Here is a 16,565-nt window from a genome sequence, read left to right on the forward strand (position 1 = left end):
TCTCTCTCTCTCTCTGTGAACTTTGAACCCAGTATTCTTTTTCCTGTTATAAGTCATCGATGCACGGCCATGCCCTGCCTTCAGGAAATACCAGGTTGGATGCATCTCAGAAGACTTTTCCTGATGAAAGTGGTGTTTGTGAGCCCTCTTCATGTCCTTCCAAGACTCATCAACATGACTCGAGAGAATACTCAGAATACTAATAATACTGACCCTGAATATACTGCCGTAGAAAGGAGAAACCTTCATATATATATATATATATATATATATATATATATATATATATATATATATATATATATATATATATATATATATATATATATATATATATATATATATATATATATATATATATATATATATATATATATATATATATATATATATATATATATATATATATATATATATATATATATATATATATATATATATATATATATATATATATATATATATATACCTTGAGAAACAACCTAAGAAAGAACAGTAAATCCTACCGCCTTAACTTGTCAGATTCTCCCGTCATGAAGTAAAGTAAACGTAATCAAATTCCTCGTGTCATAACTCCCTCCCCTCTTGGCCCCTCTCCCACTCCCCGAACCTTTTGACGTCAGCAAGTTCACCACATCACCCCCACCACCTGCCTTGCTTAGAAGAATCCAATGCTATAACTGCGGCAACTGGAGAGTATAAGAGAAGTAGAATTCTTTATTAGTGATGCTCTGATTGTATTTGAAGCTGCAGCTGTCAGTGTGTACAGGAGTCTATGTCCAGCTGTTTCAGTTACAACAAGTCTCGTCTGCAGCAGGAAAGTCGAGATAGTTATTGTGGCTGCCCTGGCCCACTAAGGACAGCTGGAGGGAGAACCAGGCGCCAAGCAGATCATAGTGGGTGCCACCAGCCTGACTTCACTCCTAATTGTTGTTAGATGTTGCCATGTTGCCTGGCAGTGAGGCGCCGGCCACATGCAGCCCTGCCTGGCGCCAACAAGTGTACAGGCACACCTAGGAGCCTGTGTGCCCGTGTGCCGTGTGCCTGGCCTGTTGTTAACTAACTTGTATGAAGTGTAACGCAAATGAACAGAATGAAGTCACCTTGACATCAGTACGTGACGCTACATATGATGTGCTGTGTGTGGAGGTGTGGTAGATGAAGGTTGACTCAGCCCGCAGAACACCCTCTGGTCCATTCAGCATTGCCCAACGGGGTGAACACTGAACACCACGACCCATCAGGAATAGTAATTGTGTGTGTATTGAGTATTGCTGTGTGCTACTACTTATAGTTCATGTGGAGGGTTATTTCACCTGCTCAGATAACAGCTAACTCATTTGCTCTCTTGGGAAACGGGTACCTTCTGCACTGGTGGGCACTCATGCAGAATTTGGGTCCGGGCCTGCCTGGGCTTGTTGCCTGCCATTGTGAGTTACCAGTTTGTAATTGATGTTGCAGTTGTTGTATTGATGTATCGAGAGTGTTGGACAGGAGGTGCCACCAGCTGATGGAACTTGCATGCTTTTTTTCATCTTTACCTACTTACTCATTTAATTTATTAACTTTAGACATTTCTGCAACATATCTTTTGCTTAGAAAGAGAGAGAGAAAAAAAATATGGTATATATTTTCCTAGGTTCCACACACACATACACCATAGTGTAGCCGTAAGCACATTTGGGTCACAGCCAAGTAAGGTGTGAACTCAAGTCCTTGGTGCGGCCTCATGCGTAGCTCTTGTTCACCAAGCAGCAAGTAGGTACAGGATGTACCCTGAGTGGTTGTGACCTGGCTGTGCAGGTGTGTGGTGTGTGAGTGATCACAATCCTACCTAAAGATTGGTCAATATGATCTTTGACCTCCTATAGGGGAGCGACTGGCTAGGTGACCAGCAGATGATCGGTGGTGAGTGCCATGCACACACGATGAGTGTCGTGTGATGTAAGAGTGGTTATTTTCTCTTGTCTGGAGAGAGAGAGAGAGAGAATAGTATGCACTGCCTGTGATTAGAACTTTATTTGCAATGTGTATCATATTTTACTTAGTATACAAATTTGAGTAACTTTCCTCTGTGTAATATTTGCATGTGTTCCTTTTAATTAGTGTTTACTTTGTCCTTTCACCAGGTGAGGCACCATGATGTCCCAAGTGGTGAGGGCAATTGCCCTCGTTGTCGTCTTGGCGGGGGTGGCCTGGTGTGAGTTTCATCCCATTGATGTGGAGCCCATGATGAAGAAGGAACAGGCAGATTTTGAAGTGAGCTGTGCACATATTACCCCCTGCAGTACAGTATAGAATACACAAGATGGTCTTATAAAAAGCTCTTTGATATCATTGCTTTTTAAGGTCATAGATTTGGAAAGTTTTGGCATCATGAATTTTGTAGTATAAATGCAGATGTTTTGTATGCAGGTTTTGCCTGTCAACATTTTTCTCCATTTAGGATAAATGATACAAAAAACTTCAGGTTCAGACTTCTTTTTTTGCACATAGGATTCAAAAGTTTGAAGCAATAACTTAAAAGCTTATTGTATATATTTTCATATTTGTATGAGTATGTTGGTAAAGATGAACATATCAACATGTGATGGTATCTTTCAGGATGACACGGGTCTGGGCGCACTGCCTCCCATTGGCAGTGGTGACCATTCTCCCAACTCGTCTAATAATAAAGACGATGGCAAAAAGGACGGGGAAGTGAACTTCATGCATGCCTTTGTTGCGGCTCTGAGCATGATCATTGTAACAGAGCTCGGAGACAAGACCTTCTTCATTGCTGCCATCATGGCCATGAATCATGCCAGACTGACAGTGTTTGGTGGGGCCATGCTTGCTCTCACCATCATGCACATTGTATCCTGTGAGTCTAACTTGCTTATTGCTGTCTTGCCTTGTGTGTCTGTACAGCTTGCAGTGAAAAGGAGACTTGAAGAAACTAATTTTGTCGCATAATTATGTTTAGCTGACTGTCATGGGAAGGAAGATTGATTTAGTTAAGGTGACACATTTTAACCACAAGAATTTACTCTTGAATTGTTTTCATATACACCTATGTTAAGTTTTCTCAAGCTTTTTATCCTTGTTTGTTTTTAGTTTGCAATCTTCAGATTGTTTTTTCTTATAAGGGGTGGCAAAGAACTTTTTAATGATCACCTATACTTCAATTCATATGCTATAATGAAATTTGATTTTTTAGGCATTAATTACATATACAGTGGTGCCTTGGAATACGAACTTAATCCATTCAGAATTTTGTTCTTACTCCAAAACATTCTTACTCCAAAGCATCAAAATACCTGTATTCGTATGGAAGAAATTATAGTTTAGTTCCAAACCATCTCCCAAGACCATTTTCACATAATTTCTTACTTTTGCATACTATTACTATATATACTACTAATATTATTATGCTATAACTATAAAGATAGGAAAATAAAGCAAGAAAGTAAGCAAAATGTAATATAATGAAAATTCAACTTCTTGTGGTCAGAAATAAGCGTCACCACATCCTCCTTAGCCAACTCCATCAAGCCAGCACTATGCACTCGTATCTAAGCCAACAACGACATAAAAATAACGATTCCAATATTGTTTCTGAACTGCTTACTTATCCATGGATATACATGTATATCTTGTATCTCACCAAGAAATACATAAAAAATGATAACATACAGCATACTGACATAAGTGCTCCTCACGCTTGGTGCCCTCACACCTACACAAACATATCCTTGTAAAAGCTGATACATGATTGGGTAGTGTCTACCATCTTGAAAACAATGGGCCAATGACAGGCCTCGATATATGACAGATAGCCTCAAGCATAAACAAACTGTGTGGCATAAAGGAGTGCGGCTTCTGCACGAGCCACGATCATGCCTGATGGGCTCTAACGTAAGAGCCATGATCGTGCCTGACAGGCTATAAGGATTAATTTAATTTATGAGCTGAATACTCTCTCTTCCCCTCGGATCTTCTAGAATCTTGCATATGTCTGTCTGTATGTCTCGTGACCACAAGTGCTGCTACGCTATGCAATGATCTTAATAACTAAAAAAAAATTAATATTATTATCCCCGGCACTACAAAACAACAACCAAACAACTGCAAACAACACTCTTAAGGCACTAAGGCAGCGTGGTGCCCTAGCATGCAGTCAGCTGATCGCGCAGTGCTGCGCGCAATATTGATCGCGTTTGGTATTGTTCGCACTCCAAAGCAAAGTTTGTCCTGCAATGCAAAAAAAAAAGACAATTTTTTTGTTCGTAATCCAAGTTGTTCGTACTCAAAAACATTCGTACTCCAAGGTGCCACTGTATTCTATAAGATTTTGAATCGTGCTGTAACATTGATGGAATTCTGTGAAAATTAGTAGTAGGTATTCTATGCAGTATCTATACTACATTGTTCAGTAAATTTTGATAACTGGGCACTTTGTCTGCAGCATTCTTTGGGTATGTTATAACCTGGATCCCAAGAGTGTACACTTTCTATGCATCAAGTGTACTGTTTGCCATCTTTGGCATCAAGATGCTGCGAGAGGGCTGGAAGATGAAGCCAGATGAGGGACAAGAAGAGATGGAGGAAGTGCAAATGGATTTACGACGTAGAGATGAAGAAGTAAGTTATGTATTGAAAGAAAATATTAATAGATAGAAAGTAAGAATCATATTAAATTGTGTTTGTAACTGATGGTGGATGATATGAGTACTATTTTTCTTTAGGAACATTCATAGATACATTGACAACCGAGTCCATTGTGAATGCCCAAATTAATTATGATTTGGTTGCAGGTTGAGAGGGAGAGCATGGAGGAGGGCGGGTCTAGTGCTAGAAGAGCCCCACGGAAGACCCACTTGTTTGGTTGGTTGCCTCGGATCTTCCTCCAGGCACTCACCATGACTTTCTTGGCTGAGTGGGGAGACAGATCTCAAATTGCCACAGTAGTAATGGCAACAAGAGAGGTAAGGGTTAGAATTATTGGTCCACAGTGTGATGTTATGTCACTTTGGTAAGACAGTGTTAACCAACTTTTGTAACCTGATTAGTAACTTTTATCTTCCTGACTACAAGGGAGGTGATGGTAATTTTTTTGTTCATTGAAAGATGTGGGTTTGGTAAGACAATGTTCACTGATTTTCATAACCCGATATATTACTTTTCTTTGCTAGTCTAACTAAGATCACTACACCAGTTCCTGAATTTTCATATAAGTTATTTATGAGTACAAGTCCATAGTTTTGTTACGGAAAGATTCCTTGCCAAACACTAGAGAAATTGGTGGACAAGCTTGGGGAAGCATTTATCCAGCTATGGAATCAAACATATATTTACCAAGACTGTCTCCCTAAAAAGTGAGGTAGGCAAGACAAGGCACATAACTCCCACATTCACATTCATTCATACCACTGTCTCACCTCCTTTGCATCTGATGGAGAAGAGGGTACTCCTGCATACACTTTATAGCAATCAGCCACACAGCTTGGATAGCTTGGAGCGAGAGGGCCTGGGAGCCTTTCCTTTGTAGTTGATACACTGCAAAGAGACAGGGCATGATAGTAATGGTTCTAACCCTGCTCTTGAGTTATTAATTTAAAACATGATATTTTTCTTTGACATCCTTAGGTAAAGCGTCATATAACATAATGGAATGGACAGGCAATGCTTATTAGAATTTAATGAATACTAATGAAGGAAATGTTACCAGGATGTGTATGGCGTGGTGCTCGGAGGATTGCTTGGCCACTTCCTGTGCACTGGCCTGGCAGTGATTGGTGGTCGCATGATTGCCAGTAAAATATCTGTCAGAACAGGTGAGTCCCTGGTGGTATTTTTATCATGTTATCAAGAAGATTAGCTCTCATGGTTCATACATTACCAAAAAAGAGAGAAGCTTAGACAAGACACACAGTTTGACATTCACACTCTTCACACCACTTTCTCAGCCCCTTGACCATAATGGGGAAGAGAAAGTACTTATGGTTCATACTAGTTAGTTAAGTTACATTATTTATTTTTTGGAGTGTAAATTGAATTGAATAGTATGGTGGTTGGGTTTGGAGGGATCACACTTTGGAACGGTTGCCAGTGACTGCCAGGCACAGGGTAAAGTAAGGCAGGTTCATTCCTTGGAACATTCTTGTAAGCGTGGGAGAACAGTAATACTCTGTTATGAAGCTACAGTAGTATTCTGTTATGAAGCTACACGTGTCTAGTATTTCTTACTTTCCCTTACAAGAAAAATTCAGTACGTATATATTCTTGTTAGTAGGAAATCATATTGATTGGACTGAGTCCTTTTAAAGTGATTACATTTGCAGTGTTATTGATAATGACAGTATTTATTAGAACTTGTTACATATTAACTTTCTCTTCTGCTTGTCTTTTTACAGTGACGATCATAGGCGGTGTTACCTTCTTGGTGTTTGCAGCGTCGGCCTTGATAATTGGGCCTTGAAAATAATACTCACTCATCGCTGTACTTGAGGTGGGAGTTGTGTTGTGCAACCATTGTTATGTTCGCACTTCTATTTGAAAAGTCCTATAGCCATTCATACAGACTCAACTAGAGAGAGACAATGTGCTATATTTGTAATAATTTATTTTTTTACTTTGTAAATTATAAGCTGCCGTGGTGTCATGTGGTAAAATCTTCCAGGCCTGTAATGTAGCCCACACCTCCCCACGCTGTAGCCCCTTGAGCCAGTGGTATAGGGACTGTTGGCCACAGAATATGAAGCAACTTATGCTTCACATGTTCTCATGTAAGCTACCATGTCATAGTGAATTGTACATTTGTTACATTGTTGTTTTGAATAGCTGGTGATTTATTTATTTTTTTTTTTCCAAAATGTGCTACTGGATCAGCACTCACATTTTTTTTGTATTTTTTTTTTTTCAACAATAATGCAATCTTTTTAGTAGTCTAGGAATTTTCACATAGTTACTTAAACTTGATGCCCCATGTGATACAGAACCCTGCCCATGAATTGCATCAGAAATTAGACTTTGTGATGTACTAGAGGTACTGAACCATTCATCTGGCTTCCAGGAATATGCCTGTTTTTTAAGAGACTGGTTCTTCATCTGATGGACTTGAGATGGTTTACTGCTGATCTCTTTATTTCAGTTTGTTTTGAGGTTGGTGCATGACTGTTTAAGCTCCACACACACATTTCTCCAATTTCATAATCATTTATCACAGTTCATCTTAATTTTCATTTGATATCGTGGAAAACCAACAAAAAGGCAGCCTGCCACTTTATAAGCTTTAAGAAAGAATGTGGCTTTGATATATTGACTAAAGTTGTTTTAGAGACATGATAAAGACTGCTCCAATGTGGAGACTGGTATTGGGACATCTTTTATGTATAATATTAAAAGTAGAAGAAACTCATTCATTTGAAATTCTACTAGGGCAGTTCTTTAACTAAATTAATAAGCACCTGAAAATTGTGCAACAATTGAAGAGTACAGAATTGGATAGAGTGTCACTTGAATGGACTTGCTAACATCAGACTGGAAAGTTTCAGGGTGAAATTATCATTCACAGGTTTTTGCTAATGGCTCTCAATTTGGTTTGACATCCTCCATCATATACAGTGGATCTCCATTCTGTTTAACTTTATAATCTTCACATTGTGTTGAATATTTTCTAAAATGTGTGGTTATGTTAATTTTTGCTGCTGCTATGCCCTTTTATAACCTTGCTTCTTGAAAAGACCATTGTAAAGTCAACATATGTAGATGAAATATGCTTATATGTGAATGTCTTATAAGGGACAGTAAAGGGGAAAAGAAGCATATTAGCAGTCCTCAAGGAGATGAGGTAAGGATTGGGAGTGAGAGTGTGTAAATTATATTGTGGGGACACACAGTTCTCTATTTCAAGGATGTCAAGTCAATTTATAAAGACATTGCCACACAATGCAGCTGAAGTGGAATAGTAGTGCCATATTCCTTGCACATAATAGAGGCCACTGAAAGAAAAGATGGAAATTCCCTGCCCTGTTTTTACAGGGAGACAAAAACATTTGTATTGAACCTTGCTCGAAAAGTTGAAAAATTATGATAATCTCCAGTCTTGACTTTGCTGGATAAATGATACAGTTCATGAGTGCACAGTTCATTCCATTTGTCTTTCTAAGTATATACATAGAGACTAGAGTTACATTTTTTATTTCTTATTTATCTTTTTTTTTTTTCATTTAAGTATTTGCATGCAAGGGAGACTGGTCAAGGACAACACCTCTAAGGAAAAGATCTGTTCAATTTCTGCTTTTGAAAAGCAGCAGTGATTGAGTTCCTAGAGAAGGTCAGTTTCCTTTCTAAAATAGTCTAAGTTGTAATAAAGATAGACAAAGTTAGTGTTTCAGAGTTAACTTGTAGTGGGGCTTATGGAGTGGGGTGTATTGTTTGGCAATAATAGGTTTAATTTTATAGTTCTTACATTCTCGTAAAATATTCAAGGCACAGAAATGAAGGCAGTGTTGTGTCAATGTCACTGTGTTGTGAAGATGTTATGAAGCTGCTCGGAAAAGAATTAATGATGGTCACGTTTCTTTCCCCAGTATATTGGTATGACGGGTTGTATTTAGCACAGTGGTCTTGTTTGCTGAACCTGGTGATGTGTAGCCACCTGATGGTATTCATGCAGTATGTTTGTCTTCTTGACCTTCCTCATTTGTATAAATTGCTGTGATTGGCCTATGAGTGACATGGAATGCCTTTGAAGAGGAAGGCTTAATAGGTGTGTGTGTGTGTGTGTGTGTGTGTGTGTGTGTGGTGCAGGTGGAGGCTCCTTGTCTTAGATACCTTCGTGGCTGGGGTGGTCAGCCAGATCCCTTTCCCTAACATACAAACCATGTATGTTAGGGAAAGGGTGCCTGTGTATTTTCTGATATATTTATTTATTTTCATTTCATATAATTTAACCTTATAAATCTTAAGTGGTTCCCTTCATTAGTTTTAACATAACAATGGGAAAATGCGACCTAGATTTGTCAAAGCTGTGGACGAGCCACTACCTTACATTCACAGTTCTTCACTAGCACAGTACCAAACCATACCCGAGACCTCAGTCCTATTTCATCTCACAATCTTTCTTATCTTTCTCTCTCATTGTTGTCAGTCTCTTTATAAGTAGTTGGTGGCTTGGTGGGTGAAGTAGAAATGATGAAAACATTGCATGTTATTTGAGTTTCATAAAGATTTTGATGCTGATTAATCATGTACAAGCTGGTTATCATCATCACTTTCATGAACTTGAATGACTAAACAGGAAGGTAAGTAAATTCAATGACCAATAAAAGACTGAGAGAGAGAGAGAGAGAGAGAGAGAGAGAGAGAGAGAGAGAGAGAGATCTGGGATTCTCTCTCTTTTCCATTCATGTTCTTTTTGATTCATCATTTCCTGCAATAACTTATTTATGGTTTACTTTAAACAGTATTTTATCATAATAGTTTTGTGTGTGGGTGCGATGGAAAGGGTTACATTGTGTATGTATGTATGATTTTTTCCTAGTGGTGCATTTTATGAACAGTTAATAGTGTGTGTTAGATTTACTTGTCGCTGTGAAAGTGTGTTTGTATTGAAAACAATTGTTAAGGGAGTGTCATTTACTTCTCATAAAAAGAAAGAAGTATGAAGTGTGACTCATAGATATATCTATCATGAAAAGATAAATATCAGAGCTAAAATTGATATTTTACAAGTATATAAAGATTTTATTGTATTGCTTATGTGCACAGATTATTGTTGTTATGAAAGTCTGTTTCATTAATTTGCTAGAGATGTTTTACAATAACATTACTTATGCCTGAAGTATGGGAGACCACTGGAGGAAAGAAGACTGAGGAAACAATTATTGTACTACTTGAACTTTTTTAAAGCTAAGTGAAGTATATGTTGTATATGAACATACTCACTCACTTTATGGACTCGACCTTTTATGTCAGCCCTCAACTCTCCAGACTTGATAGACAAAAGCAGTGAATTGAGTGGTTGAGTGATTAGGTGATCACCTGTGGGTGCAGACTGTCTGCCATAGATTGCTTGTAGGTAGATCTCACCATAGGGTGTTTGATTTACTATAATTAAATGCATCACTGAACCAGTAAAGTTATCAAGATAGTTCTTTATGAATTATCAAAGCCAATTTGAGTTGTAATCCCATAAATATGAGGCTGAAGAGTCTGGAACCTTCCAGGTACTTTTACTTTGTATAAATTTAAAACAATATTTTCTTTATTTGTTGTATTCATTCATTTATCAAGTTTAAATAATTAATTGATTTATTAGTTTATTGTTTATTGTGTGTGTGTGTGTGTGTGTGTGTGTGTGTGTGTGTGTGTGTGTGTGTCTGGTATGAGAGGTAAGAGTAATAACAATAACAATGGGCTGAATTCTACAGATGACCAAGTCATTAATGTCGGCCGTTATTTAGCATTATACTGTCATTTCTTTTTTTGTTGACTGTATGCCATATCAGCCCGACAAGGTACCCTAATAAATTGTTATATAAAATTGTCTCTGTATTATTGCAGAAAATGCTATACAGGTGACTGGATATTCACACATATTTTGTGCTGCATACTGTCATTAATTGCTTGTGTGTTTAAGACACATGCAATTTATGTTGATTTCAAATAATGGTCAACCATCATTAATCCAGAATTACTGTGACTAGTGTAATATCAAATTTTCCTTATCATTGCAGCAACCTGCCACAGCTACTGTTTGTTGGCATTACTTAGCAGCACTTACAAACCCAGAGAACCCTTTCCATTTTGTTTTCTCCATCTATTAGATCAATTTCAGCTCCAGCCATTAAACTTTTGAAACTTTCACATGCTACTGTGGTTATAAAGGTTACAATAATGGTGGGTCTCATAAAAGTCATCCATTGAAGTTCCATAACCCATAGTATTGTGTATGTAGGTTTAAGGAATATTTGACACCAAAATTTGTGCAGGAGGTTGAGAATTTGGATCTTCTGACTGCTGATTCAGTGTCTTATTTTATTCTTGAGTGACTTGTGCACTACAGCAGGCAAAATAAGTAAAGTCAAGTCTCTGGTAACAAGTGCCTTCAGTCCTGACTCATGAGGTCTAACAGTTAGTGCTTTCATTCTGGCTTGTTTGGCTAATAGACTTGTGTCGTTCTGTCCTGATACATTCAATTACATATGATTATGGAAATTTGATTACTTTTATGGTCTATTTCACCTGACAACCTTTCTTCTCACCAATGCAAAATGGAAACATAATGACAAACATGAGCTTGAAAGAATTTGCCTTACATCTGTACATACCAGTGATGTGTATGTGCTATGATTTCATGAGGTGTACAGTGTTGCTTACCCATGTTTGTGATAAACTTGTGGAACATCATTTTTGAATACGAGGTAAAAATGAAACTACATACTAAAATACTATTTATCTAGAAGATAGTTGATGCATGTTAGTTAATTATTATGATTAATACATACATTAACATTATTTTGGTAGTGTGTTGATGTAAGCCATTCCCAGACAATGGAGAATGTATCAGCATACTGGAGTCCCTGTATCTTGTAGTTGATTTTGATAACCAATTAGTTGTTTTTTAATACAAAATGATTTAATAATTAATCTGGGAAACTACTCATATTATTAGCATACATTCTGTATTAAGAATCAGTCTTTCATTGTTCAAGATTTTGGGATATACATATATTTCTTTTTAAGTTAAGATTGGGAAGGGTAGAGAGATGGTGTATAGTACATTGGTGGACCATTATTGCACATGCCTTTCATGTGAGCACTCAGTCTTGTCCATCACACTGCATGGTGATCTCACTGTTCTGGGTCTAGGAGGATGACCAAGCCCAAGGGTAGGAGTGATAGTAAGCTCCATACAGTACCTAGTTGTTTTGTACATACATAGTACAGAGCCTACCATACATGTATATCTGTAACATAAATACATTACTGTGAAATGCTTTTACTTCTCAATCCACATAATTCTTGTGACTAAAGATAGGTTTTTATGAATTCATATGATGCCACCACAAAGTAATGAGTGTCTATATATAGATAATTTCTTTTACTCATTGATTTACTTATCTATTTATACTGTTTATATTTTCTAGTCAGAAACAAAATTTATACTTATCAGACTATTTCCAGATTAAATATGTATTTACCCCCCTTACACCCCTACACACTCTCTCTCTCTCTCTCTCTCTCTCTCTCTCTCTCTCTCTCTCTTAAGAATGAATTGAGATGTAACAAACTCTTGGTGGCCTATGGTGTAATGGAGTATTATGTTCAGATCTCAGCGTAGGATCCTAGATAATTCAGATAACACAACTCAATATCGGCCCTTGAACTCGAGCGATATAACTGTAAGCATATTTGACATAATTGGCTGTTTTTTTTTTTTTTTTAAGTTTCGGTTATAGGGGAAGGCCTTCCATAACCACCTGGGGGGGGGATGTCAAGAGCAATGAGAAAAATGAATATTTAAGTTTATTTATGAAGCGTTAGTGCATCGCTGTGCTGTAATTCAGGTAGAGTTTACACCGATTTATTTTCCTACAAACTTCCACGTTGGGTTGGGACTTTCCTAGCCTTGTCCTGCAATGAAATGATGTCGATGCTGATGCTGATGATGATTTATTGCCTTAACATATCTCTCTATCTCTTGTGTACGTAGAGATCTCAGCTGGAGGAGTTTCTTTCATACAAAATTACGGGCGTGATGAGAGAACAGTCTATGATTCAAGAGGAAGACAGCATTAAGTACTGAGTGTCTTGCTATTTAGGGTACGCTTGTCTCTGTTCCTTTGCATAGGGAAGTGTGGTTCCTTGGCGCTCCAGGGATAAATGGTATGCTGGATTCTGTAATTTTAACACCAACTATGTCCCTTTCTGAGACAATGAATGGTTTAAAATTGCAGGATAGGGTACGTATCGTGTGGTGAGCTTCAGTACAACAGTGTGAGTGATGTGCTCTTGGTGTAGGAGTGAGGAAGAGAGCAGCCGTGTCTCTAGAGTGAGAAAGGGTGGGATGGGCTAGGGAGGGGATGTGTCTCAGGGGAGGATACCTGGGGATGGAGGGAGTGAGGGAGAGAGGGACCCCACCACCACCATTCACTCCCGCGCATCATGGCCGAGCAGATGGAAGTGAGTTTGCCGGTATTGTCTTTGTAGCTTTCCCTCGTGCGTTACATATAGCATGACGAGTGCGGGCGTGGTGTGTGAGGCACGGTAACATATGGGCGGGGTGGGCGTGCGGGCGGCGGAGTTGTAGTGTGTGTAGTCACGTCTGCATTTCGAATTTGCTTCCCTTTGGCGCCACGTGAGTGTGATCATCGACCCACAACAAAGGGAACCAGAGGTATCCGTCCTTCTTCTCACCTCTATTTCCCTGTTAAATACTACTCTAACATCACATTTACCCACAGTAAGGGTGTGTGGGGGTGTGGTGGTGCTGGTGGTGCGGGTGTGGGTGCGTGGAAGGCCTAGGGCGTGGGTCCAGCGTGTCTAGGAGCAGGAGGGCTATGGTGCAGGTGTGGACCCGGCCTGGCGAACACGTTGTAGGGGCCTCACGCTAACCCATGTCCCTGCGGCCTTGCTTACCAGGGTAGGAGTGTGGTGGAGGGCGTGTTTTTTAGGGATATAAGGGCCAGTGGGGACAATAATGTTACTTTGATGTGTGTTTGGTGGCATGTGTTGAGTAAGAGCTATGAGTGAGTGGGATTGCATTCATTTTACTCACGTGGTCTTCATCTTGTGCCGCATGTTTAGTGTATTTCTTCTAAGGTGTAGTATTAGTGATGGTTTTTAGGTTAGTGTGAGTGTTTGGCTGTGTGTGTTGAGTAAGAGCTATGAGTGAGTGGGATTGCATTAATTTTACTCACGTGGTCTTCATCTGGTGCCTCATGTATAGTGTATTTCCTCCAAGGCATATTGTTAGGGGTGGTTGTGGATTAAAGTGAGTGTGAGTGTTTGGCTGTGTGTGGTGAGTAAGGAGTGTGGTTTTGTTGTCTATTTACTCACGTGGTTTGCTCCTCGCGTGGCCCCGCCGCCAGGAGTCGTGCATGGTTAGGGTAAGGCCTATGAGGTGTTTGGGGCTGGTCTAGAGAACAGCGGCAGATTCCATTGCGTGGGGTGTAGGAAAGAGTGTGTGTACTTGTAATAAACTTTGAATAGTTTTGGGAAGAGCCTGTGTGTGTGTATATTGTTGATGTACTTGGTTAAGTTCCTGGTTGGCTCCCTTACTAAAGAAAGTGTAGCACAAAATTAGGAAAAAAGAAGTTAGAACTAGGAGAGAGCCTAGATTTATTGGTAATGAGTATTTTTCAACTTAGTCTTAGTTTGGCCATTCCAGTTATGGCAATGGTCCAGTATAGCATTTTCTTATTTTCATCCAGATCTTCATAAAACCCATTGTATACGTATAATATGCTAGTATAAAGTGGTGAACATTTGTCACCAACTCTCTACCCACAAATTAGCTTGGGGACTTGTGGGAATGCTGGGTTTCTTGGTAGGATGAGACAAAAACAGGATTTTCTGGGTAGTAAATTATCAGAATCACTTAAAACGCGGCAGGTTATGTAAAGCACGGTAGTAAAATTTATGTTAGGTTAAGTTAGAATATATGAAGCATGGTAGTGTATTTTCTTTTTACAATGGAAGTGACTTGTGATGAGATATTTTTCATCCATTGTGTTATTATGATTGCAAAGTGTATTCTATGGGTGTATTTTAAGTGATTCTGGTCATGTATTTGCCATGTTTTTGTGTGAATGCTTACCTGGTTGGAATTTGACAGTTGCAGCAAGAATTTTAATCCTAAACAAATCTTGTTTCTTACCATGTGGTGTCTATATCATCTACCAAAATCCATGTGAGATCACCCACAGACTAACTGACATTGAATTTGAGGGAGGTGGTGCTTGTGTATATTAGTAGCATTGCATGTAGGGTCTCACTTGTGTACTTCAGATAATTTAGCATGATGGTAGGTGAACCTTTACCATGAAGAGAAATGTTGTTAAAAAATGCTCTGCTCCCACAGATTGTAGCTGGAGATATCAACAACAAAATGGAGAAGATCTGCGACAAAGAGAAGAGAGTGGAAAGGATGCCAGTCGATGAGATGACATCCAAAGATTACTACTTTGACTCATACGCCCACTTTGGAATCCATGAGGTGTGTGTCACTCTTGTAGCAGATCTAAAGTGGTGATACAACCATTTCAAGCAAACACTGAATTTAACAAATTTATCTGATTATTTTTAGTGGATCGTCATATTGATATTCTTTTCTAAATACTCAATTTCCATAAGTCATGAAGAATTATATATAGTACTACAAAATCACATACTTTCTACTTTAAGATATCCTATTGTAAAAGATAATTAGTTTTAGATAATTTCAGAACATTCTTTGCAAGTAAGTAGACTAAAACAATTTCCATGCTAAGTAAGATATTATTTCCCAAGAGTGCTGAAATTAATGACCTCTTCCAGGAAATGTTGAAGGATGAAGTCCGTACCTTGACGTATCGCAATGCCATGTACCACAACAGGCATTTGTTTAAGGGCAAGGTAAAGCACTAAGTCTTCCTATACCATTATTATGTATTGTTTCAGATGCTGAATGACACTGTATAGATTAGTCCATTTAATTAATCTTTCACGTGCATAGAGTCCTGTCACCCGCCATAATAGCCTTCAGTGATTTTTTTTTTATATATGTATTTATATATACTATTGTCTTTTCGTGGGAATTTACCAGCTAAAGGAGGTATTTTTGGGTACCTCCTATCTGAAAGCCACTAAGGAACTATTACTCTGAATGGAAGCCCTTCTTACTCTCAGACCATGTCCAGGATTCAAAATTGCTTGGAGCTCCTAAAGCATGCATGGTTCCTCTGTACCATGTCCCATTTGCTTGATATTACTTTGTATGAAGTGTAAGATGATTGATTCTTGGGTAAATTGGTAGTCTGTCATTGGGTTGTTTTCTTACCCATTTGCCTTGGGTATTGGTTGTATGGAAGGGTGGTGCTCAGATCTGAAGGGAAGTAGGAGTATTCCTTTTGAATAGCAAGGTCAAGTAAGCTGCTCAAATCAAGGCTAATGTTAGTATAGATATTTCTAAGAAAATACTGAAAATATTTCTATTCACTGACAGTTACAATATGGATTTCTGTATTATGGAGAACTATGTTTTGTATAGAATTGTTTATATTTACTTCTAATGTTGAAGTTTTTATATGTTAAGTATTTATAATCATGAAGGCTTAGAACCTAATGAACCATAGAATGAGGAATCTGAAGATGGAGAATATTGATTGATTTAGTGATTTATTGTGTCTGTAGACTGTGCTGGATGTTGGGTGTGGCACGGGGATCCTCTCCATGTTTGCTGCAAAGGCTGGTGCTGCTCGTGTGATTGGCATTGAAATGTCAAACATTGTGGAGCATGCAAAGAAAATCATCACTGCCAACAATTTAGATAAGGGTGAGTGAGACTTGCTTCTCTCTGACATGCATTTTCTTATGAT

General features: G+C 38.5%; 2 protein-coding genes across 10 annotated transcripts in view; both read left to right on the top strand.

The window, feature by feature from the left end:
* Window positions 1-720: 720 nt before the first annotated feature.
* On the top strand, window positions 721-10,528 carry LOC123514780 (transmembrane protein 165-like). Of its 3 annotated transcripts, none has more exons than XM_045272939.1 (7): window positions 721-1,257; window positions 2,130-2,259; window positions 2,605-2,863; window positions 4,448-4,623; window positions 4,797-4,967; window positions 5,711-5,816; window positions 6,396-10,528. In XM_045272939.1, the coding sequence occupies exons 2-7, from the start codon at window positions 2,140-2,142 to the stop codon at window positions 6,458-6,460; spliced, it is 897 nt and encodes a 298-aa protein (XP_045128874.1). In that variant the 5' UTR covers window positions 721-1,257; window positions 2,130-2,139; the 3' UTR covers window positions 6,461-10,528. The 3 variants fall into 3 exon arrangements, with proteins under 3 accessions (XP_045128874.1, XP_045128875.1, XP_045128876.1); XM_045272940.1 differs by having other exon boundaries at window positions 721-896; XM_045272941.1 differs by having other exon boundaries at window positions 756-1,113.
* A 2,287-nt stretch (window positions 10,529-12,815) lies between these two features.
* The window catches only part of LOC123514862 (protein arginine N-methyltransferase 1-like), a 10,667-nt gene continuing 6,917 nt past the window's right edge, over window positions 12,816-16,565 (top strand). Inside the window, exons 1-4 of one of the 7 annotated variants that reach the window (XM_045273120.1) lie at window positions 12,816-12,873; window positions 15,071-15,205; window positions 15,526-15,603; window positions 16,381-16,522. In XM_045273120.1, the coding sequence (XP_045129055.1) occupies window positions 12,871-12,873; window positions 15,071-15,205; window positions 15,526-15,603; window positions 16,381-16,522 (358 nt within the window). In that variant the 5' untranslated portion in view covers window positions 12,816-12,870. Of the gene's footprint in view, window positions 12,951-13,071; window positions 13,183-13,232; window positions 13,451-13,491; window positions 13,631-15,070; window positions 15,206-15,525; window positions 15,604-16,380; window positions 16,523-16,565 lie in introns of those variants that run through there. The other 6 variants (XM_045273117.1, XM_045273119.1, XM_045273118.1 and 3 more) reach the window with 6 other exon arrangements.

The sequence above is a fragment of the Portunus trituberculatus genome, chromosome 38 (assembly GCF_017591435.1).
Source record: "Portunus trituberculatus isolate SZX2019 chromosome 38, ASM1759143v1, whole genome shotgun sequence".
Taxonomy (NCBI): Eukaryota; Metazoa; Arthropoda; class Malacostraca; order Decapoda; family Portunidae; genus Portunus; species Portunus trituberculatus.